The sequence below is a fragment of the Candoia aspera genome, chromosome 1 (assembly GCF_035149785.1).
Source record: "Candoia aspera isolate rCanAsp1 chromosome 1, rCanAsp1.hap2, whole genome shotgun sequence".
In the NCBI taxonomy this organism is placed as follows: Eukaryota; Metazoa; Chordata; class Lepidosauria; order Squamata; family Boidae; genus Candoia; species Candoia aspera.
The window spans coordinates 202,350,997-202,375,293 of NC_086153.1; the positions used below are offsets into that span (position 1 = coordinate 202,350,997).

General features: G+C 37.7%; 1 protein-coding gene across 2 annotated transcripts in view; it reads right to left on the bottom strand.

Annotated features, from left to right (window-relative positions):
- The window catches only part of GALNT13 (polypeptide N-acetylgalactosaminyltransferase 13), a 199,108-nt gene that overhangs the window by 42,741 nt on the left and 132,070 nt on the right, over window positions 1-24,297 (bottom strand). For both annotated transcript variants that reach the window (XM_063318363.1, XM_063318364.1), the window contains exons 7-8: window positions 22,522-22,639; window positions 8,718-8,898 (exon numbers count right to left, since the gene is read on the bottom strand). In XM_063318363.1, coding sequence (XP_063174433.1) covers window positions 8,718-8,898; window positions 22,522-22,639 — 299 coding nt within the window. The remainder of the gene's footprint in view (window positions 1-8,717; window positions 8,899-22,521; window positions 22,640-24,297) is intronic.

The window sequence follows — 24,297 nt, forward strand, 5'->3', positions numbered from 1 at the left end:
GTGCCCCATGGTGATTTACTCAGGCATATCTATGGATGGGAGAGAATGTAACCAGAGACTTACTAACCCTGACCAAGATACTTTTAAGTAATTAATCAAGGATTATTGAGTACAAGCTCTCGGTGAAGACAGGCCAAGGAAGAAGGACTTATAAATTGATCTACTACAGAGGTTTAAGCTCTCATATAAAGCAGAGAGAGAAAACTGTATCAACTAAGTCTTCTGACAGCACTGAATAACGACACCCTAAATTTCTAAGAATTACTGCTATATAGGAGATTCAGGAGAGGGAAATTGTATATAATACATTAAATGTTATAACAATTTTTTAAAGTATTTTATGATGTCAATGTGATCTGTATTCTTTCTGTGAAACAGAAAGAGAAGTATCCTTGAGGAAATCTCCATAAAATCCACCAAGAACATTCTGTTTAGTATATTTTGCTGTAGGTAAAATTATGGGAGAATTTGGAAACAGCCTGAAGGACATTACACACATGCACACACACACATACACCACATGAATTGTGGTATGGGATTTTGTTTTTGCTTGCAGATCATGAATTTGAGGGAGCAATTCCATGGCTATTTCAGGGGATGGGTAATTTCCCCCAGTTTTCCATTTTCCAGTCCTACTCTGATGATTTTCTGCATCAGTTTTTTTTTTAAAAAGCAACTCAAAAATGTACACAATATATTCCTGCAATATATGCACTTAATATGAATGTTTCCCAAGAAATGAATTATTTGGAAGCTATTTTCCAACATATAATGCATTCTTGTACTTTTTCCTAACATATACACAGGCACTTTTGTAAGCATTTTTGTGTTCCAAACGGCAATGGAAAATTAAAAGTACTGGAGTAATCAGTACTTTTGCATTAAGAATCACATACAATGTTTGGGTTTGCAAACTGCAGTTCCAAATTAAAATGTATATGGCATTAAAATTAATTATGCCCAAATTAATCCTTACAACTGATTTCTGCATACAATTCCACTGGCTGGGAATGTTTTAATAAGAGACTTGTTTATACAGAGACAGAAAATTCTATTTTAAAGAGCAGTGCAATTCTATGTATACATTTAGAAGTAAACCCCAATGCATCCAATGAGTTATAGCATATGTTAAGTAAGCCCTAATATAATCAACTGCATTTTACTTGGGAGTAAGCCTACTTGATACAGTGGGCTATAATTAATTGTAAATATTGAATATTTTGATGGTGGAAGCAAGAAAAAGTAGAGGAGTACCAAAGGGACCACATATAAGAATAAATGTTATCTCTTTTTATTTACTCACTGTAAATAAAAAGTGAGTGTGGCTTTATAATTAATTATTGTGCATAAATTATCTTGGAAGTTTAATTTTAGGGGAAAATCTAGTATTTACTTTGTTAAGCTAAAGTGTTTGCTTGGCTTCTGAAGTGATTACTGAACATAACTTTTACCCTCTCCTCAAAAAAAGACAGTCTTTTCTACTACGCATAATTAAAATTTTAATCAAAATAGAAAATCACCACAAAGCAATTATAACTACTGTAAACCTTTGCATTATACAATATCCAGAGTTATTAGCTCACACCATTTTCCTGATATAAAATTAATACTAAATTGAAACTGATTTTTTAAAATAACCAACAACCAAGCAAAGGTTCAAAGGAACAGGCAATCAACAAGACTAAATAGAGGAAGAACTGAGATCCAAAGGGTTTATAAATTCTGGATGCAGAAAAGACAGGTATTTATAAAACTATAAATTAATTGCCTAATGATTTATCTATCTTTAATTATGTTCTAAATCTGCTCCCTGAAAACAGATGACCACACGCTGTCTAATGGTGTGACAATAAGGGCAAACAGTAAATCAAGAAACATAAAAACAAGGGGGGAAAAAACTAAGCCAAACATGAGGAAAGTAAAAGTGTAAGACCTCAGATGAGAACAGCCCAAAATCAGATGTAAGAACCTTCAAATCTTCCTGTGGCATCCATTTCAGAAAATGTAACTGAATCCACTATCTTCCTGAAAGGCATTTTTGCCTGGCTGTGATGTTTTAGTCAGTTCTTATTCTGCATATATACAATTCAAAGGCCATAGATGAGAAACCAGAATCTGTGCCGTTATTGTTTATTGAGTCTTCATGTGACATCTACAATCATATGATGAACTGTCACCAGTAATAAGCATCATGAAGCACCCAACATATTCTATTAGTACTACTTTCCAACTCTGCATTTTTAAGTTGGTACTAAAGAATATTCTTCTTTGTCTTAAATATATTGCTTTAAGTGCCTTGCATGCCCAGAATTTTTAAAATGAAACCTACATTATGATCAAATTATATTAATTTGTCTATTATTGATTAACACCAGCAGAAAACATCATTTGTGATACAAATGCATAAAAAGTCTTCTAAAGAAGGCCTACATGTCTGGGCCTTGTTAGGTAATTATGGGGATGCAATGACATGCTAAGTGTGCATATGATTATGCATGGCCTGAAGAAATAAAATAGGAAAACCCCAGAACCCAGGTCTGCCTAATGAAGCCTAAGATGGGTGACTTGGAATTTTACAGAGCATATAATCAAATTATGAAATTTGCACCACAAGAAACAGGAATGGTTGCTATCTTGGATGATTTCTAATGAGATTAGCTATTTCCCTGGGGCTAAGGCAGTCCATACCTGCTAGGCTGGATGGCTATATATTCTGGCCAATGAAGGAATGAGATTCACAGTGGGAATGATTATAAGGCACTTAAATTGCATGCTGGTTCATGGCCCCGGAACTGCAGCAAACATGTGGCTCATCTTCATATGAAAATGGAAGTGATTAGACCTGCCTCAATTTAGCAGTTCCACCATGGGGCGAATTGGATTTGTCTTGCTGACGCAAAGAAGCCACCCAATCTATTTTGATGGAGTAATTCATGTAACCTTGAATTATTATCCTCTCAGCCTTTGACCCCAGCACTAGCTGAAGTCTTCCAGGACAGGTAGGTTAGGGATTGTTCTCAGAGCACACCAGAGCAGCCCAGCCTTGGAGATCTTTCACTACGTTCCAAGGGGATGAACTGCCTCCAGTGTATGACAGGGTAGCCTGCAGCCCGGGACCAGCCTGGGAGACCCCTTCACAATGCTGCAAGGGAAGGCTGCTTTTAGATTTCTGTGCAGTAAGAGCTTTGAGAAGAAGGCTGGGAGATGCTCCAAAGCATATTGAACAAGAGCAACAGACCCTTCACTTTGCCCTTAGAAGGGAGTGCTTTGTATGAACTTTCCTCAAAGCAAAGCACCCCTTCAAAGCTTCCTCCAGCCTTAATACACAGCTCACTTTTTCTGAATTGAAGAATACCATTTTAGAAAGTTTTTGCAGAAGCATATTAAGCTTCCATTCATGAAGCCATACTTATCTACAGCACAGCATTATGAATAACTACAGATGAAGAATAACAAGGCAACAATCACTCTCATATCTAGAAAAGATAATATGTAGAAAAGAAAGCACAGACTCCTAGAAAACCAGCATTTCAGGAAAACATCATTTTTTAATTCCTGATCAAAACTACAATTTGAAGTTCTCAATTCTGTTGCCCCTGATCAAGGGAAGAAAAATGCTCTTTAAGTATCAAAATGTTGGAAATGCAATTAAAAGTGGTTTCAGCCCTCAGTCAATTTTGTTGAAATTATCTGTGCGGAATACTGAAAAAATATGTAAAAATAACAATTTCATTTATTTTTAAATATGAAGCTTGTCCTAATGCTTTTTGAAATTATGTTCACATTTTTAGTAATTATGACATGTAGTAGTATATCTTACAGTAAGATAAGTAAGAACTCATGGGCTGAGCACAAAGCAATACTATGTGAACAGTGCACTCCTACGCATATTTATTAATGGCTTAGTACCACAAAGCCCAATGACAGTGTTAGAAGACTACATCCTAAATAGGTTGAGCTATCCACAGAGGTGTATCAAAACTACACACTGTAATCTTTTCAGAACTTGGTGTAGAACAAGTGTTGAGCTAATTATTTACAATGGAGGAAACGTTTGGCAGAGCTGGGCCATATTTAATGTTGTGGTGGGCTAAGGGCTTCAGTGGAAATGAGGAAAGTGGGCAGCACTATTCACACACAAGGGTGGAGCCAGGATATCCCATCTGTTTCTTGTTTCAGGGCAGACTGTTTTTTTCTCCTTCGTTTTTTTCTCTTTTGATTAATCTTCTTTTATAGCTTTCTGTCACTTCCTATTGCAAAATGGCAGGAAATAACATCACAGGTCAGCAACAACCTTAGCACTGATTTCAGCACTGCAATCACAGGAGCTCTGGGGAAAGGTTTTTGAAAAGGTGGTGAATCAGCTACAGGGGCAAATTATCCAGATACTGTTTACTGTTCAGCCAGAGTTCAAGTCCCATCATGAGAAGGAAACAGCACTGATCACTCTCATGGATGACCTTCATCAGCACTTGGGTGGAGTATGACCTTCCTCATCCTATTGGACTCATTTGTTGGAGATGTTAATAAATCAGTATGCCTCATGTTAGCATATTTATGAGTTGCTCTAGGATGCAGACTCTATGTGAGAGGAAGCTGTTTGTTGTCACTCCCACCTCCTCTCTCTCTCTTCCTCCTTCTTCATCATCTGGGAAGAAGCATGCTTTGCTTCTCTCTCCATCTTGGGCCTAAAGTCATGTGCTTGCCCCTTTCTTCCACGCAGCTCTTAGCAGCTATAAGGCTAAGAGTTCATTAAGTTTAGGGAACAGAAGAAACAAAGAATCTTCATTTTTCTACTGAAGATGGATGTAACTGAACCAAGAATAAAATCAGTAAGACTCTTTTTACTTTTAAACCTACTTTGTCTAAATGTGTGATTCTTTATGCTTGGGAGGGCTGAGTGTGTAAGATCAATAACCTTTATTTCTCTGACGTGCTTATTAAAACTTAAGATTTAATTTAAGATAATATTCTTTTTCTGTGTGCAGCTTCTCCACTGTGTTAAGCTCTGCTCCATTCAGTGGTCCTAGCGGTCCACTAATGGCTTCATCATTAACATTTGATATCATCAACCATGGCATCCTGCTACAACAGTTGGGAGTGGGAGCAACCATTTTATAATGGTTCCAATCATGCCTGAGTGGGCAGGTGGGCAATTCCAGTTAGTTATCATAGTGTATAAGTAGTCAAGCCCTTGGTTGCTCCAAACTGGAGTGCCACTGGGCTTGGTCTGATAGAATTTACCATTTCTATAAAACCACTGGGAGATGTTATCTGTTGGTTTGGTATGAGGGATCATCCATATCTTGATGACACTCAACTGTACTGGAGATGCTGCAGAAGACTTGAATTGGTGTCTGGAAATGGTAAGGGTCTGGATGGGAAAAAACAAGCTCAGATTAAATCCTCCCAAATGAAGTTGATGCGTGTTACTAAGCATTCAGGAATATTGGCCATAGGGATCATTCAAGAGAGGTCCATGCTCCCTCTAAAGGTGCTAATCCATGACCTCACAACTCCTGCTGATACAGCAGGTAGAAACCACTGCGGGGAAGCTTTGGCCAGATCTAGCTGGTATTCCAGTTAAGCCCTACCTGGATGTAATGGTATGTGGGAATGACCTTGGGAGACAGGGGGAAGAGCTGCAGCCAGGGCAATGGTCAGACAAGCAGCAGCTTAGCCCACAGAAGGAATATGATGTAGCAAACATCTCAGAAGGGACCCTCCCTAGTTTCTTGGGCTATAAAGGCAACAGAGGAGTAATGTACTTTCAGACTTGCAAGATTCTGTTAATGTAACCTTACAATAAAGTACAGCTAGTACTTCTGGGCGTGCTTGTCTGGACTACCTCACAAGGCTGACACTGGAACAGGATGCTCTGGTAACAATAACTCATGCCCTATCACAACATGACTGCACTACTGCAATGCATTCTGCAAGGGGCTACTTTGAAGACAACTTAGAAACTACAGGTGATCCAGAATTTGGTGGCCAGATTATTAACAGGAGAAACCAATGACTGCAGGATTACACCTATTCTTTGCTTGTTGTAGAGGTTACCAGCAGGCTTCCAGACTTAACCGAATTGCTGGGCAATACCTACAAAGGTCTATACCATATGGGCTGAGATATATTAGGGACTGCCTTCTCAAACACAATTCTGGTCATCAAAAGAGGGCCTGTGAAGATTCGCACCCTCCAAACAGATTCATGGAGCTGGGACAAGGAACTTTTTTTCAATAACAACTTCCCCACTCCAGAATATTCTGCCTCAGAAGTATAGCTGGCCTCAACTCCTTTTCATGTAGAAAGACCCTGAAGATTCCTTTGCTTCAAGGCCCACAATGATTATTGGGGGAGGGGCACAGTTTATTATACTAATGATTATTTTATATTATGGGTTATTCCTGTTTTCGTGCAACACACAGAGTCCTGGGGATTGGGATGGCATGCAAAAACTATAGAATAAATAAACAGCCTCAAGTAGTAATAATTTAATTGTACAGTATTACTTGAATATATATGTAGGGGTATTTTTAGTACATAAAAGATTTATATTTCTGTGGGATTTTCCCATCTTCGTTCCTCCCTCTCTGCCTTATTTCTTTCTGTATACATTAAAAAAAAAAGAGGGGAGGGAGTTGGGGGCTGCCAAGAGTCTTAGAAACACAGGTCAGTTTATACTCACAAAACCAAACTGGATGGACTACTCGGCATTAAGGTATTTTTATACTCAGATACTTAACAGAGTGCTATCAACTATGTGACTAATGAACAAACAAAACCCAATGACATGCATCAGAAATTTTAAACCTGAACATTTCCACAAATTTTGCTTTGGAAGTACTTTTAACTATGACATGCCTTAATATAAAAAAAGTATGATCACAATGTTGAGAAAAACATCTACCCTATTAAAATAACCTTTCTACCAAAACATAAAACAAAAACAACCCCAAATGGAAAAATATCTCAAGATGTAGAGGAGCAGAATGATTTTAAATATTTTTGCTTCCATTTTCCACTCAGATTCTAAAAGTCAAATTCAAAGTATCCATGCTAATTTATTAAAGCAGTAGAGTTCTTTTACATATATGCCTTAGGTTTTTGTTCTGGATTAAAATAAAGAACAAGTTATCCTCGCAAAAGTACTAAGATTTCAAAAAACTCGCTTTATCCTTTGGAAGCTTGCTAAATCCATGATTTTTTAAAACGACCCTGAAGGGGCAACTCCCAGAGCAGAACTGGGTAGGAATGCCCCCATTTTCCACGGCTACTTCCCTTTCGCTATAGCCTTAAGGTTATTTGAAGAAAAGGTTTTTATCTGTAGTATTACTATTCCTACTACAGCTTAAAAAACGCAGCACCACTATTTCATCACATTCCGTGGAAGGGACATTTGGAGTAAGAAGACAGGTACATACTGCATATTCCTCTCCAGACCACAAATGATTAGCACCGTTCACTTGTTTATCGCAACTAATCCCTAGGTATGCCTGCATAGGAGTACAGCCGTAACTACTTAGAGCAGGGTTTCTCAACCAGGGTTCTGTGGCATCCGAGGGCTCCATGAACAGTCACTAGGGGTTCCCCGGGAGATCACAAGTTATTTAAAAAATTATTTCAAATTCGGGCAGCTTCACATTAGAGAGGTAAGGTTCATTCTTTATTTTTAGTTTAAGAACACTGCTAATGAGTATACACAGGCCTACCCATGAAACAAATATCATAATTTTGTGGCCTGTATTTGAGCCTGAATGTGCAGGGGTTCCCTGAGGCCTGAGAAATATTTCAAGGGTTCCTCCAGGGTCAAAAGGTTGAGAAACCCTGGCTTAGAGGGAATTCCTATATGTGTTTTCTCAGAGCTAAATGTTAGCGTATTCAGGGGTGTTTATTGGGATTTGCATGCAATAGAATGCAAATCAAGTGAGTCAGTCTTGGAAACAGATGGTTTAACCTGCTGAAGTTCTTGATAAATTGCTTCTCTCACGAATGGGGTACCTGTGTTTGCTGTGGCTGATGGGAGCTGATGCTAGTAACTTATGGAGGATCGCAAATACCTCATCTCTTCCTTACAGTCGTGTACCATTTCACTTTAAGATGGAGATTTTATAATAAGCCATCTTTCCTGCAGTGCTCTTTTTCTCTGTGGTTTTATTTGAAACTTGATCTGACTAAGTCCTAAACATTATGTACCCGGGAAATATATGAATATACATGAGACCAATCACAGAGGCTGAGAGAGAACAGGGAATACGAGGTACGTTCCATCAACCCTCCTCCTCTTGAGTTAGCTTGGCTGTCTGCTTTTCTTCTTTTTGTTTCGTTTTCTGAAAGCTTGGGGTTAAATTATATATTTGGATATAACATGAAGTACACTGATCAGCATGGGAGCTTTATTTTTTTTTAAGTTTTTCGTTATTGTAATTTAAATGTTACAGTAATACTTATTATAGAAGACATTACAACACTTAAATGAATTTCATCACGATCGTTTGGATTTATTGTAACTGACAGAGCAATAAAAATTAAATCTCAGTACAAATAGGCCAAAATCAGGAGCATATGGTGGACTTCTTTATTATATATAAGTGAACATGTTTGTACACGTGTATGCATGTGTGTTGTATGTAGATGTGTGCATAAATACACACACAAACACGAGTTTGTGTGTGTGTGTGTGTGTGTGTGTATTTCTTACAAAATTGCTGCCTTACCTGGAGATATTATGTAGAAGAAGTCTTTAAATTCATCCATCCACACTTCTGCAAGTCGTCTATTGTTTTTGTTAATTACATGACCAGTACCACCAGGAAATGTATAAGGAGTCGCTTTTCGAAAAACATGGCCAACATGCGAACATGTTACAATCTCCAGTGAGCCTCCACACTGCCATATCTGAAATTTTAAAAAGAAATCAAAATCAGCCTCATTTTCAAGCATCTAATTAAATGTTAGCTGCTGCATATTTATTATACTGGAAGGGTCACAACTGCAGTAATTAGTAAATTAATGTTAGTAATAAGCAAGGCTGTGCAGAACATTTGAATAAGGTATTCTGCAATGCACAGGCGTTCAAAGCATCTCTTTTTGATTCATTACCGTAACTGTGTCTTTTGTGCACCTGCACTGAAAGCTGTTCAAAATGAAAGCAAGCACACCCACCGAGGACAGCTTTAGAAGCAGCCTCCCAAGTCTTGCAAAAGATGCCGCTGCTTTAAAGTCCCAAAAAAACTATGACTGTTATTTCTATTTTTGGAACATTGAGCTGCCTGCATCAGCTACATAGTTGCCCCCATGAACCAATGGGAACAGCCATCATGTTGTCCATATAATCATCAAGGGAGGAACAACATTAAATTATATATGACCGCTCTATGGATGTGACAGTTGGACTCCAAAGAAGCAGGATAGGAAGAGTATTGATACTTTTAAACTTTGGTGTTGCAGAAGACTCCTGAGAATACCATGGATAGCTAAGAAAACAAACTGATGGATCATCGAACAAATCAACCCAGAGTTCTCACTTGAGGCACAAATGACCAGGCTCAAATTATTGTACTTCAGGCACATTATGCAAAGACCTAGTTCTCTGGAGAAGGCTCTAATGCTGGGAAAGGTGGAAGGAAAGAAAGGAACAGGATGACCGGCAGCAAGGTGCATGGACTCAATTACAGCAGTGAAGGGTGCACCATTGGGAGACTTAAAGGACCAGGTTGGGAACAGATCCTCCTTGAGAAGATCTATTTATAATGTGGTCACTAAGAGTCAACAACAACCTGATGGCAAAGAAGAAGGAGAAGGAGAAGGAGAAGGAGAAGGAGAAGGAGAAGGAGAAGAAGGAGAAGGAGAAGGAGAAGGAGAAGGAGGAGGAGAAGGAGAAGGAGAAGGAGGAGGAGAAGGAGGAGGAGGAGAAGGAGAAGGAGAAGAAGAACCTTGAAAGTCTGACTGTACTTTCCCTTCTTATACCCCATGGAGTTAGAGTAGAGCCACTCTGAGTTTCTTCCTAATATTTTTTTTGTCTTCCAAACCTAAAACCTGTTTGGGTACATGTTGCTGGAACTGTCTCTGCATAGTTTCTCCAAGGTTATCTCTGTGGCTCTCTACACACTGCCACAGTTCAGATTTCTGGTGCTGAATCTCTAAAATTTCACCATAATTTAATGAGTTCTGCATTAAAGGAGGAACAGGAAAGAGGATTTCCACTTATCTACATAGCCCATCATTAGCCAGCAGGTAACTCTTCTCTCCCTACCTCTCCCAGCCCATTCCTCCTGCAGGGAGGTAAGCAAGAGCTATCACTGAAGTCTACTGAAGTCCTCCTCCCTGACCATTGTCACCAACAGCCTTGTAGGATGAAAACGGAGGATAGGGAGCAGCCACCAACCCAGAAGCCCATTCAGATGCACTCTCCCTCCTTCTCCCCCCAGCCACGACCATCAAACTCTCTGTGGGAAGAAGCCAGAAATTTGTTTCACCGTAATATTTCCTGTACTTTTATTTAAAATTCTTTATACTCACTGTACTCTGCTTTGGGATGATCATTATGCAGAATATGAATAACCACAGTAAACAAATGGCCATTTAATACTGGTTTGATTTTATCTCATGCAACTTCATGTTAATAAATACATTGTCACATTTATATCCCATTAATACCAGAAAATCATAAAATTAAATGTCACCACACAAAATACTAGCTCATAGAAAACATGTTTATAATCCTGAACATTACTAATCAATCTTATGAAGATTCTTAAAAAGTTGTACAAGATGTAAGCAAATGGTTTGGGCCATCGTATAATGATATCCTTGCAATCAAAACAGAACTGGATGACTTTGCTTGGAACATATTAAGAAACTCCTCCCTCCATTTTTCCCTTGTTATCAATGATCATAATTACGTATATCTCATCCAAACCTCCCTACACACAATTCAAACAACAATAAAAGATATATGATAGTAACCAACGCAAGAGTGTAGATCCAGATTAAATCATATTAGATCACTGAAATTGTAAGATAAATAAGATTTAACTGTCATTGGAACAGACCCACTGAAAAAAGTGAGACTTAAGTTAATTTTTAAAAAAATGACTCTGTAGAGTCTCAATCATCCAGCGCAGGCTTCTAGAATTTCAAATTACCCTCTGACTCCTTCTAATGGAGAAGATCCCTCTCTGAAAGCAGCACCATCTCTGAAAACAGCTACCTTTTAATTCAGAGATATTATTCTTTTCATTCATAATTTTAAAACCCCTTATCATACTTTTCTCCCTGCTTAGTCCCAATGCTTAAGCCTTTCCTGATGAGCATGGAGTCTCTTGTTGGCTGTTCTTTTCTCAGGTTTTACAATCCTGTAATACTTCTGAGACTGGGTCATCAAAATTGTCCATATACTATATAATTGTTCATACACCATATAAATACATATTATATAATCATATTGTTATAGGGACTGTATTATATTCAGCCCACTTTATAAAAATGTTGACAATGGATTTTTTTTTAATGCTTGCTAGACAATGAATCATTTTCATATCCACCATGATGCTGAAATCTTTGTTTCTAGGAGTCATAGATAAATAAATACCATATCTGAACAAGTGCCTTTTCTTCTCACATCACACATTACTCTGCCACCCCTTACACTTCATTTATTCTTATTTTCCTTGAATGCTGGTAGAGTTCAGCAAGATCTGCTTTGGATTTCAGTTTCCTAAATCATTTAATGTCACAAACTTGGCTACCTCACTAGCCTTTCCCAACTAATGACAAAGTAATAAGCAATTAAAGACCATTTATGGAAGGTGAAATAGTACCAATTTTAGCACTCATTTAAGGACAGTAAAAACTACTAATTCAACCTTTAATATGGGGCCCTGATCATAAGAGAACATCTGCTTGTCTATCACCACTGCTAACTTTTCCTGGGAGTCTTTGGTGGCACAACTAAACCATGGTTTATCATGATGCAAACAATTCTACCCTCATCTCAGGCTCTTATGATGCCTATTTCTTTCTGGAAGATGGCATAAGTCTTTACTTTCATTGTTCACATGTCTCAGCTTCTTTCATCCAATATCAAGAGATTTTGGCTCGTTCCAACTATGTTCAATTTCAAAATAACTCAGTGCCAATGAATATGAATGAAATTGGCTTGTACCAGCTAAATAAAATTATACCTATGAATTCCAGAAATAGGTGAGATGCATATACAGTATAAGCCTTCAGTAATATAGATTGATGGATGTGGCACACAAAAAAGGAAGGATGGTACAAGGCTGACAAAGCAGCTGGTGGAGGTTCTTCATTAGGGTTATGCAGCACATTGACTCTGAAGCAGAAAAGGTGCTTTCAAGGGGGGTGGGCCAATGGGCCTCTCCATAGCTGTGTGATCCCTGGAGGATATATATTTGCAATAAGGAGGCAACCCAGCTCCAAAGCACCTTGTTGCACTGTTAGCATCTCCTTCAAACACACCTTTTCTTATAATTGCACTGCTACTGTAAGGGCCCAAGAAAAGATATTGCTTCTTTAAGTGCCAACAAAACAGACATACATGCCCATACCATCCAAAGCCCTTCTCTGCTTCAGACCCAAAGTGTGGCATGTATCTAACAATAACAATATATAAGACGTCATAAATAAATCCAACCAAAGAGATGATTTCAAAATATGTGTTTCAGCTGACATGGGTCAAAACTGGGAGGCAGACAATTTGGCCATGTTGCTATCATAAAAGAGGAAGAAGGGGAAAATGGTCAATTCAGCTGTACTTATATTTCTACTGAAGGACAGCATATGGTTAAAAGTCTATTTTAAACAAAATGTTTATTTAAGCATTTGACATTCCAACTGAACACTGCTACAGTTTTAAGAAAATAGTTGAACATCAAAAGATGATTGGTATTAATAGAAATGTTGCTATAGCAACTGATTGCAGACTTTACTTAATTAGAGTGAAAGCAATTAAACATAAGTTAATTAGTATACCAAGAGAAGTAGTTGGGTTTGGGCATAATAATATCAAAACATATTTCACATTTCTCAGATAAGGAACAAGCAGTCATGTCAGTACAGTATGGGAAAATTATTAGCTTCCTGGATTGGGGTTTTTTGGGGGGCGGGGGGGAGTTTTTGACCAGAATAGTCTGTACTATCAGAAAGGTTGGACATAATTCTAAAATTGTAATCAAAAATCACAGGACATCGTAATGAGTAAGTTTGAGTTCAGTAGGGCTACTCTTATATTCTTATGATTGAAGAATAAATATTGGAAAATGGCTAGCACAGCTAATTACCAACAACATGTGTGCTGATTGCCCTTTTGATATATTCTGCTTGCAATGACATCATTGCAAGCCCTTCTCCAGTTCTGTCTCCTGTGGATATTAAGGGAGAGAGAGTTTTCAGTGGACTAATCTTGACATAGAACTTCCTCAATCAGAATATGCCCAATAATTTGCGTTCTCAGTTACTGAAAAATCATCTCTTTGTTTGGGACAAGTGATTTGTTGCATTCTTTGGTTCTTTGCTTCATTATGCTTTGCTTGGTTTACAGGCTGCTTCTAAATTATTTTATCTTACTTATATTTCATTTGCCATACAAAGCTGTGCTCTGTTATTTTGTCTGATGTCTTATGTTTTCCTGTGATTGCTTTGACGTTTTCATGACTTGTCTGGAAGAATAAGAAATATTGGAGGTGATATTGGTTTGGAAGCTATTGCCTGAAAACTACAACATAATCTAAGTATTCCTATATAACAACAATGATTTTGTTATAATTTATTTGTTAATTCAATTTATATGGCTGCCAATCTGTTCAAGAAATTCTGGGCAGCAAACAAATAAAAACAAAGAATCCAATTAAAGCAAAAAATCAACTAAAACTATACTGAGGCTCAGTATAACCACAAAACCTCTAGTCTCATACACCCATGCTAACAACCCAACCCCAAGGCCTAAGGGAAAATCCAGATCTTCATGGCTTTACAAGTGGAGGCTGTCTATATTTCTTCACTATTATGGACAACATTTTTCTGATTGGTGATCCTAGTTTTCTATAGGCTTAGAAAATGTATTTCAACTATGGGCACCTGATCACTGTCCTGATGCAAAGTAATCCCTGGTGGTGGGAATATAATCAATCAATCATCTTGGCCATTTTCAGGATAAGAAACAATTTGCTAAGTGCAGTTTGTCATTATTAAAATTAGCTTGAGCTGGAAATTGATAATGGAAGGAATATTGGTCAAGAATGTAGTCTTGGATATGAGCTGCTCAGGACAGACTATGGACACTTCCTTATGGGAAATTTGTGCCATATCTGTAATGCGATATCTGAATATCTGTAATCTGTAATATGATAATCTGAAATTACAGGTATTTGTGCCATATCTGTAATTTCATATCTGTAATCTGCAATTTCAGTATCTGTAATTTCATGCTCATGTCTCTGGCAACTCAGTGTACTTCAGGCTCAGCCTGAAAACTCAAAAACCTGTTTTGAAATAGAATTGCTGCATCTCAAAGTTTAATGATTGATTGTGATGAGGATAAACAATGGTTAGCATGAAGTTGTTTCTTTTGATTTGGCAAAGGAAGTATGGTTGCAGTATGAAAATACCATATGAGACCATTAGGTAATACAACAGTTACAGCACACAATCATCAAGCAGTAAGGAATTATTCCTTTTTCATCCCAGTTGTTTTTTTTAAGAATTCTCACATTTATTCATAGTAATTATATATATTCTCTCACAGCAGACCTCCTAGTTTCATAAGCATATCAGAAAGACATTTCCAGAATGATTTATAGTGCAATATTATTTAAGATTTTTCCTCTGCTTTTCTCTTCCAAAGAAATTAGTCCCCAAAAGTAGCCGACCTTTCAAAATACGAAAGTGTATTAAAATGCCAAATGCAGAAGCAGAAACAAATACAAAAATTACAAACTATGCATAAATTTTAAGCAACAGCAAAGTCAGATGGTTAGTTAAATACACTTGCAATGTTTCCATTCCGGCTCCCTCAAGGCTTTCTACATCACCTCTCATTCAAAGTCAACCAATCCCTATTACAGGGATTCACGACCACTGTGGCATGCTGCTCATGCCTCTGTGCAAGAGATAGCTCAATGTCAGCTAGCTGAAGAGAAAGCTGCTTTCTCATGGAAGGCCAGTTCTCAATTCATCCCAACAGATTTTCATAGAGATGCAATTACAGAATTGGCCATAAAGGCATTAGGTTACATCTCAACTAAAGATCCAGAGTTTTTTTTTTCATGCTCAAAAATAAAAATGTGCTTTAATCATGGGAACTATTTTTTAAAAATAGTGGGATTTCCAAACAGACTCAACGCCTTACTACTCCCGAAATGAAATAAATGTGACCATTTCCACCTTGGTTTTAATTCTTCTAAAGTAAAAAAAAAAAATCATTTCATGCTTGCAATTAAAGACCTGCATTATACTCTGCAGTCTGTTCTTTAATCTCTTTGCCTTTACAAGTAGGTAGTCCTCGACTTATGACCACAGTAGGGGCTGGAAAATTCATTGTTAAATTGTGAGGTCATTAAGAGAGGCATCATGTGACTGCACCTGATTTTACAACATTTTTTGCAGCAGTCATTAAGCGAATCATGCAGTTCCCCATTGATTTTGCTTGTCGGAAGCCAGTTGGGAAAGTCGCAAATGGTGATCATGTGACCCTGGGACACTGCAACCATCATAAATACATGCTGGTTGCAAAACACCCGAATTTTGATCATGTGACTGCAGGGACACTGTGATGGTCACAAGAGTGAGGACTGGTCATACATCACTTTTTCAGTGCTGTTGTAACTTCAAACAGTTGCTAAACAAATGGTTGTTGAGTCCAGAACTACCTTTAGTCCTCATTTGGCAACTGCTTCATTTAGTGACTATTTATAGTTATGACAGTGATGAAAAAGTAACTTTGCAACCAGTCCTTGCATTTACGATCTTCACAGCTCTGTAAAGCAAAGGAAATCTGTAGTCAGATTGTAAGCACAGTCAGTTTCACTTAGTGACCACTTTGCTTAACAACGTTGCTGGTCCCAACTGTGGTCGCCAAACAAGAAGGTTCTATAACTTTCCCCACTGTACACCATTCCCAAAAGAGAGCAATGTGTTGTGACTGAAATAATGTTTTGAGAATAATCCAACTCTGAAGCAGTAGAAATGGCTTCCACTATAATCTTTGAAAGTGAGTTTTTAGTAGTTTGATCTAACTGCATTCCCACTGCCAAGGCTGCAAAGTCCCGGCATCTGTGTAATTAGACCACATTAAACTGTGTATTATAGCTGGTATATGAACTGCTACAACACTGAAATGCATCTTGCCAGTCTTAGTTGGGTTGCTGGAATCTATAGCATATAAAACAGTCTTTGCTTCATTTCTTGCAGATCTCTCAAGAACTATAATGATCTGGAAGATAAATCAATTTCTTTTTATTCCTAATTTTTGATACTCAGCTTCTAAAATCAGCACCTTGCTTCCCTGTTCTTCATCAGTGCTGCTTATTCTCAGCATCATTTGCTTTTCACAGAATTGGCTACATAATGTGTGCTTCCTTATTTGATCTGAGCAGTTCATTCCATTCTTCTTCTTCTTCAAGAGCAAATGTGCAGAGAAAGTTGGGAAGGAAACAGGTTTCCTCTCTAGGCAATTTACTACTTAAGATTTCTTAGGCAATGAAAAACACAGCCCAGCAAGGTTGCAGATCTCTTCCGGACTGTTAATGGCTCACTTGGTCACAGATTTCTCAAAGAAAAAAGGGACAGTGATAAGCTGTGGCATATAGTTGGTACCATTTACCCCATAAACCATGTACTTCTAATGGCAAAGAACCATTGGGTGTTTGGTTTGCTTGCCTTTTAAAAATTAGAACTATAAGTATCTGTAAGGTTCCAACTTCTAAAACTCTTCAATTCCTTCCTCCGGAATTATACTCCAATTACAAAACTCTGATGCTTAAAATGATAGTAGGAGTATATCTACATCTCTGTTTCTTAAACACTCCTGAACATAAGCTGGATGCAACATGCCCTGAATTATTTTTTTAATCTTAGGCATTTAGTAGAAGCTCTAGCAGGGCTAACCAAACCTATGGCACTTTCAGACGAAGATGACTAAAATTCCGCTGAGCTGCCGATCCGAAGGTCGGCGGTTCGAAACCGCGCGGCGGGGTGAGCTCCCATTGTTAATCCCAGCTCCTGCTCACCTAGCAGTTCGAAAACATGCAAATGTGAGTAGATCAATAGGTACCGCTTCGGCGGGAAGGTAACGGCGTTCCGTGTCGTCATGCTGGCCACATGACCCGGAAGTGTCTATGACAACGCCGGCTCCAAGGCTTAGAAACGGAGATGAGCACCGCCCCCTAGAGTCGGACACAACTGGACTTTACGTCAAGGGAAACCTTTACCTTTACCTTACTGGAGGAACAGGAAGCTGTAGTAGATAGCATTTTCACTGATCCAAGAGGAATCTTCTTATGATTTTATCTATATGATACATATAGCAAACATATAATATTGATGTGAAAATTGAATCATTTCTATGCTTTTAAGCATTTGAAAGTATGTTCCATCAGAATATTACTGTGAGATGCAAGCTATTGCTCTATATTCAAAAAAATATTTTAGGTTGCTTTAGCTAAGCCATTACTCCATTAAAAAAAATTGGACACATTTGGATTTTTTGAAGTTCACCGTCTGACTTCCTTTCTTTCTGGGATCTTAAGTGTACACTCTTTGTCTTCAAATGATTTTCTGAGGTAAAAATGTATTTCTTTTTACTAAAACACATCTATTACATGTTAAAACAGGCAAGAAGAGCATCAAAAAATTCCAGAGGTAATTTAACGTGGCACAGCATTGAATCAAATCACAATCACATTTCTGCATCAAGACTTGTAAAGTAAATTGCTTAACGGGCCTGCCCGAGCCACACAAAATCAGACAACTGAGCTCTCCATTTCCAGTAGCTGAAGTGGCTTGAGTCTAAGTTCTTGTTGTTATATCCTCAGTAATCTAATATTCACATCAGACAGTATGGGTGCTCTCCTTTTTTTAACTCTCTATACAGAAGATTGTAGAAATTCTCTGCCCTATCATTCACATAGAAATCAAAAGTCTTTTTAGAGGTTTTCTAATATGTTTTCCATAATATCTGAGCCCATTGCAATGTGTATTATCAATTTCTATTTAGATGTTTGGTGTATATCTCACCCCTCCTCCAGAAGCTCAAGGTGGCATGCCTACTATTCCTTCCTCCAGGTTCTATCTACAACAAGAATCCTGTAATGTAGGTTGAACTGAGAGAGAGGAACTAGTTGAGAAAGGCTGATCTAGATCAAGGTGGCAAAGGCATGAGTGACATCCAATAAAGCCGTTACCTTCCCACCGAAGCGGTACCTATTGATCTACTCACATTTGCATGTTTTTGAACTGCTAGGTGAGCAGGAGCTGGGACGAGCAACGGGAGCTCACCCTGCCATGCGGTTTTGAACCGCCGACCTTCTGATCGGCAGCTCAGCGGTTTAACCCGCAGCGCCACCGCGTTCCTCCAGTAGGCAACCAGAAATGTGCAGTATCACCCAAACATAAAACAACTGCTAATCAGGGGCAAATTAAATACATATAGTCAGGGGTGAGTGAAAAGTATCCAAAAGCTTTATCAGCTATAGCTTATAGAATTTGGCATAGTACTGGACAATGAATGAGCCCTCTGTTGCTTGATGGACCACCCATCATGTGGGCTGGGTAATGCTGGGAGTGTAAGGAGAAGCAGGCTTTTTGGGTGTGACTATTAAGATGGGCCAGTCCTGTAATTAGCATGTGGGGTATGCTTACCAGCACAAAAATAACTACACCCTTGAACATCTGTTCCAAAAGTCCTTATGGCAGACAGAGGAAACCTCTGACCCACAGGGCAAATATGGCCTGCATAAATGTTTCACCTGGCCAGGCAACTCCTCCTTCTCAAGCTGTCCATCTACTGGAATTTCTATATCTCAGTAATAGAGTAATTAAAGACTTTTATCTCCAATCAAAGTAAGAAACTCAGTATTCAAAAGTGCCTTCTGACTGACTGCTGAAGGTTTTCTGCTTACAACTCAAATAGAAAAGGTTTTGGAGAACTTCCATAGGAAGTGATAATCACTCTATGCCTCCTCCTGCACGCAGAAAAAGACATTTCTTCCACAGGAAGAAAACGCTTATGGGTGATTGCTCATTTTCTCCTTCTGAATGTAGCAAGGCTGCCTTCCTTTATTTACTTGGGCTTATATGCCTGTTCAGTCTGAAACTCTAAGTAGCTATCAATTCTTCAATATGGTAATTAGGTTTAAAACAGCTCAAATTAAGTAAAACCCAATCCACTTGGCACCCTCTAGTCAATCTCAGGAACCGCTAGATTCGTACTATTTTATCCCAAAAGATACATGGAAGAGTCAAGTCTTGACCATCTTCTGAAGTACCTTATTTCCGGAGGTAGGCTGTCCCAAAGGAGAGGGGCCACGATAGAGAAGGCTCATCTCTAGCTCCCCTCTCATTGACACTCCTGAGAAGGAGGCATAATTCTAACTGGATGGGCAAAGTCACCCAGAGCAGGCAACCAGATAGATAACTCAATCCCATGCCATAAAGGGCTTTACAGATTATAACCAGCACCTTAAATTGTATCCAGAAGCTTATCAATAACCAATAACCAACGCAGCTCTTGCAATAGTAGTGTCAGTAGGTTAGACACAATTCATCACCATGCACACAGTTGCATTCTGAAGCTTTCAAATGATCCTCAAGGGAAGCTCCATGTACACCAAATTCCATTAATCTATACCAGGTTTTCTCAACCAGGGTTCCATGTAACCCGAGGGTTCCATGAGAGGTCACTAGGGGTTCCCTGGGAGATCATTATTTATTTAAAAAAATATTTCAAATTCGGGCAACTTCACATTAAAGTTTAAGAACATTGTTATTGAATATATACAGGCCTACACATGAAACAAATTTAATAATTTTGTAACTTCTGGCCTATATTTGAGCCTGAATGTGCAGGGGTTCCCCAAGGCCTGAAAAATATTTGAAGGGTTCCTTCAGGGTCAAAAAGTTGAGAAAGGCTGATCTAGATCAAGGTGGCAAAGGCATGAGTGACATCCAATAAAGCTTTGATCTGTTCTTCCAGCAGGAGCTATGATCCAGGACAGCCCCAGGTTGTGAGACTGCTCTGTAGACTTTTGTCTAGAGTCAAACATACATTCCTTCTGGAATAAGAAAACTTCTGAATCAACAGTCACTCCATCTAGCTGGAATTAAATATAAGCCTGTTTCTCCTATCCAGACCCTACCATCCTCCAGTCACAGAGGGAGGAATTCAGTTGCATCTCCTTTAATATGGAGGATGGGGAAGGGATGGCTGCTAATAGATGGATAATGTTTCAAAGCATTCCTTGTGGAAACTGACCCTATTTTCTTGCCTGGGTATTCCAGTTTCTTACTTGGGTCCATCTGGCTCAGTGCTCCAGTTGACAAAGAGATACTACTAAAAAAAGGTAAAATGCACAATATTTACAAACCAGTAGCACAATTATGCTCCAATCTGTACAGTAGTCTGGAGTGAACAGATCACATTATTTTACATTAGAATGCGCCAAAATAGAATTCCCTAAGCATCCCCAGTTGACTGCTTCTAAGAGTCAAAATAACTCCTTGATATATCATAAACCGTGAGTTTCACACATTCACCCACCCTAGGGCCCTCTAGTGTCTTGTCTATAAATAATGGAGCAACTGGCCCTTGCATTCGTCACTTTACATCCACCAGAAATATAAATGTGCACATTAGTTATTTATTTAATTTATATCACCGCCCATCTCCCCTGCCTATAAAGGTAATTTTCTACTTTTTTTATCTGGATAAAATATATGAATGAGAAGATCATAAGAACAAGTAGCAAGCTGTGGGTAGCATCCTTGAGAGCTGTTTGTTCCATCAGATGAGTCATTATGAAAACAGGATCTTTTAAATACAGTAGTACAAATCTCTATAGTCCATCATTTAGTATTTCTTCTTATACTCATTTTATTTTAATATCAATTTTCCAATTTATTTAAGATCACTTAGAAACTCACTAAGTTTCTATCACTTCATTTCTGTCATAGGCTTCAAATCTTCAGATGACTGAAATGGTTGGCTCCAAATTCAGTCATCTGGAAACATAATTCCCATTCCTAAAACATAATTTAAGAATGTTACTGTAAGCACATGACAAAAACATTTGGAAGCTTTGGCTTCCAATACCATTCATCTTTTTAAGCCACATACTGTACATAAATTTTAAAAAATAAATGAACAGGTAAATAAATGGATATATATTTGCATTTTAACTTACTTATTATTTATTTGTTAAATTTATAGGGTGCCTTTCCTCCAAGGAGCTCAAGGTATGTATTAGCACTCCTTTCTCCTGTTTTTCCCATAGCAATGAAGTTGAAATAGATCAGGCTGAGAAAGTAGCTAATCCATATAAATGTAATAAATAAATAAATAAAAATCCAAAATAACTCAGAGAGCTTCCTTGGCTGATGGAAGACTTGAATCTAGGTCTCCCCAACAACCTGACTATTTTCCCAGAGTTGTGGAAGTAATCCATGAAGGATTTCCTTTATTTCAAATGCAGCATGCACAGCAGCAGTAAGTGAAGTCTTCTTAGAAAAGAATAATACAACCCCACATATAAAATTAGTATACATTTAGGAATACATTCAAACAAAAATCAGCAGATACTTAGGAAATTTGCATGACAAACTATAATATGCTTGGGAAAATTCTAGAGAAAACGATATACATCAGTGGTAGGAAACAAAATGGGATTGTTGCACAGGCTGCGTAAAAGAAATACACCTACTATGGGACATCCATAGTAAATGTACTTAATCCATAATCCTGATGATGGTTGTGGACTTTCCATGGTAATCCTCCATCTCCCAACTTGCTGAGAAGTCATGAAATAAAATAACATATGGGCATATGCACCACTGACATAGCTATGGTTAATAATGACCCACAGGCGTCTAATCTACATCATGCAATTTTCAGATACCCAAAGCTTCAAAAACAGTGTTATGTGTTGTGTAGTGTGAAAAGAAAAACAACAACATGGCACTAAAACTGAAGGATGAAATTCAGCTCAAATCACTCCACAGACAGAAGGTTTCACTCAGCAGAACAGAGAGTAAAAGAATTCCTTATCCAGGGAAGATCTAGAAAGAGCCCGGAAGGAAGCTGAACAGGAAGGGAATTTGCCGTTTACCAGTTTTGCTGAATGAAGCCTTCCCTTGAAGAAGCCCTCCGTTTGCATTCTCTCCCTAATTTCAAACCAAGATAAAGATTTCATTTAAGGTAAACAAAATTAAAATATCCCTATCTTAAATGTTAACATTTTTACAGAAAATCTGCCAGTTATTAGAAAAGGAAATAAAATGGAAAATTACCCTAAAAGACATTTCAAGATTCTCTCCACCCCAGATATCCATTCCTGCATCGTATGTTCCTATCTCTTCAAAGTAGTTTCTGTCAATAGAAAATAGGCCACCAGCCATAGTAGGGGTCCTAGTTGAAAACAAAAGGAAAAGAAAAAAAAGGAAAAGGAAAATATTTTTTGAAAGATACTGTGTGGAATTTAATAAGTGACACTATAGCACATATCCTCCAGATATATATATATATATATATAGACAGAATTATATTTCATTTATTAGAGGTTGAAGGTATATTATTAAGTTTAATAATGTTGGTAATTTCATTCTCTGCCCTGGAACTCCAGTATGTATTCTAACAGTTGCCAATTCATGCATGCATTTTAAGTTTTTAAAAATTATTTTGTTTAAAATATTATAATAATATAATGTAAGAAGTGGAATATTGGGTTTTTAAATAAAATCTAAACTTTTTAAAGTGTTTATAAATTACCAAGAGCACAATTCTTTTACAGGCTTATAAATGTCTGAAAGATTCAAATTCAGGTAATAATCAGATACATAGAACTGCCAATATACCAGTGCCTGAAAATGTTCATTATTCTTTTTAAAACATTTATATTTAATTTCTTTAAAATCTGTTTAGAAATGTATACACTGTACTAAGCACACAGGTTTCACATTAGGACTCCATAACTGAGGCATTAGAATAAGGAACCTACTGTATTCCATTTGAATGATTTGATTACTTCATTCTTTTGAGTAATAAAATATCCATTCTAAAATCACAACTGCACAGCAGAGGATGCAAGTAAGTGCTTTAGTCAGGTGATTTTTACTGAATTCTATTGATTTATATCATGCACACATTTGATGAAGCAGCATGTTAGAATTTTTTCTATGACATATAGTGAATTTGTTAAAAAGAAATTGTTTTAAGAAGTAGGGTGGAATATTCTATTATAAGGAATGAGGAAATGGGTTATATTTTCTTACTTTTGATAGCACAAGACAGAACTTTCATTTATAAACACACAAAAACTCTTGCACAGTCACAAATCTCCCACAAACACTCAGGTAAAAGATCAAGAAATAATTTATATGAATTATTTAATACATTTCAATGAAACTGATTCTTGCGAAATACTACATCCTATGTCACCCAAACAGATTTCCTTTTGCTCCTCTTCATCCCAATTCTACCTTGAATGATTGCCCTGGCTTCCAGAACAGACTGGAATGGGGGAGAAGGGAGGGGAATCTGTTCTGCCAGTAGATAGACTGTGCTGGAGACATTCCAAAGATTTCTTCAGGTACATAGCCAAATCATTGTTGGTTTGTTTACCAAGTTTTGTTCCAACAGTTTCAGTGGATCTGCTTCAAGAATAATGATCCCATCCATTAGCTTTAATTTGTAACTGGAACTACAGATAATCCACATTATGTACTCTTGATAAACACAGTCCACAATTTTATTCACTAAATTACAGGAAGCATTTATATAATTATGTATGCAAAGATATTATCTTGACCAATAACGCTTATGTTTTCCTGTTCAAATACAGCCATTGATCTCTACTTCACTAAAAACACAAATGAAAACTTTAAAGCTAAAAGTAATATTAATCATGCTTGGTATAGTGGTTAAGGCATTAGGCTAGAAACCAGGATGAGTTCTAGTCCCACCTTAGGCACAAAGCAGCTAGGTGACCTCAGGCCAGTCGCTCTCTCTCAGTCCTGGGAAGGAGGCAATGGCAAACCACTTTTGAAAATCTTACCAAGAAAACTGCA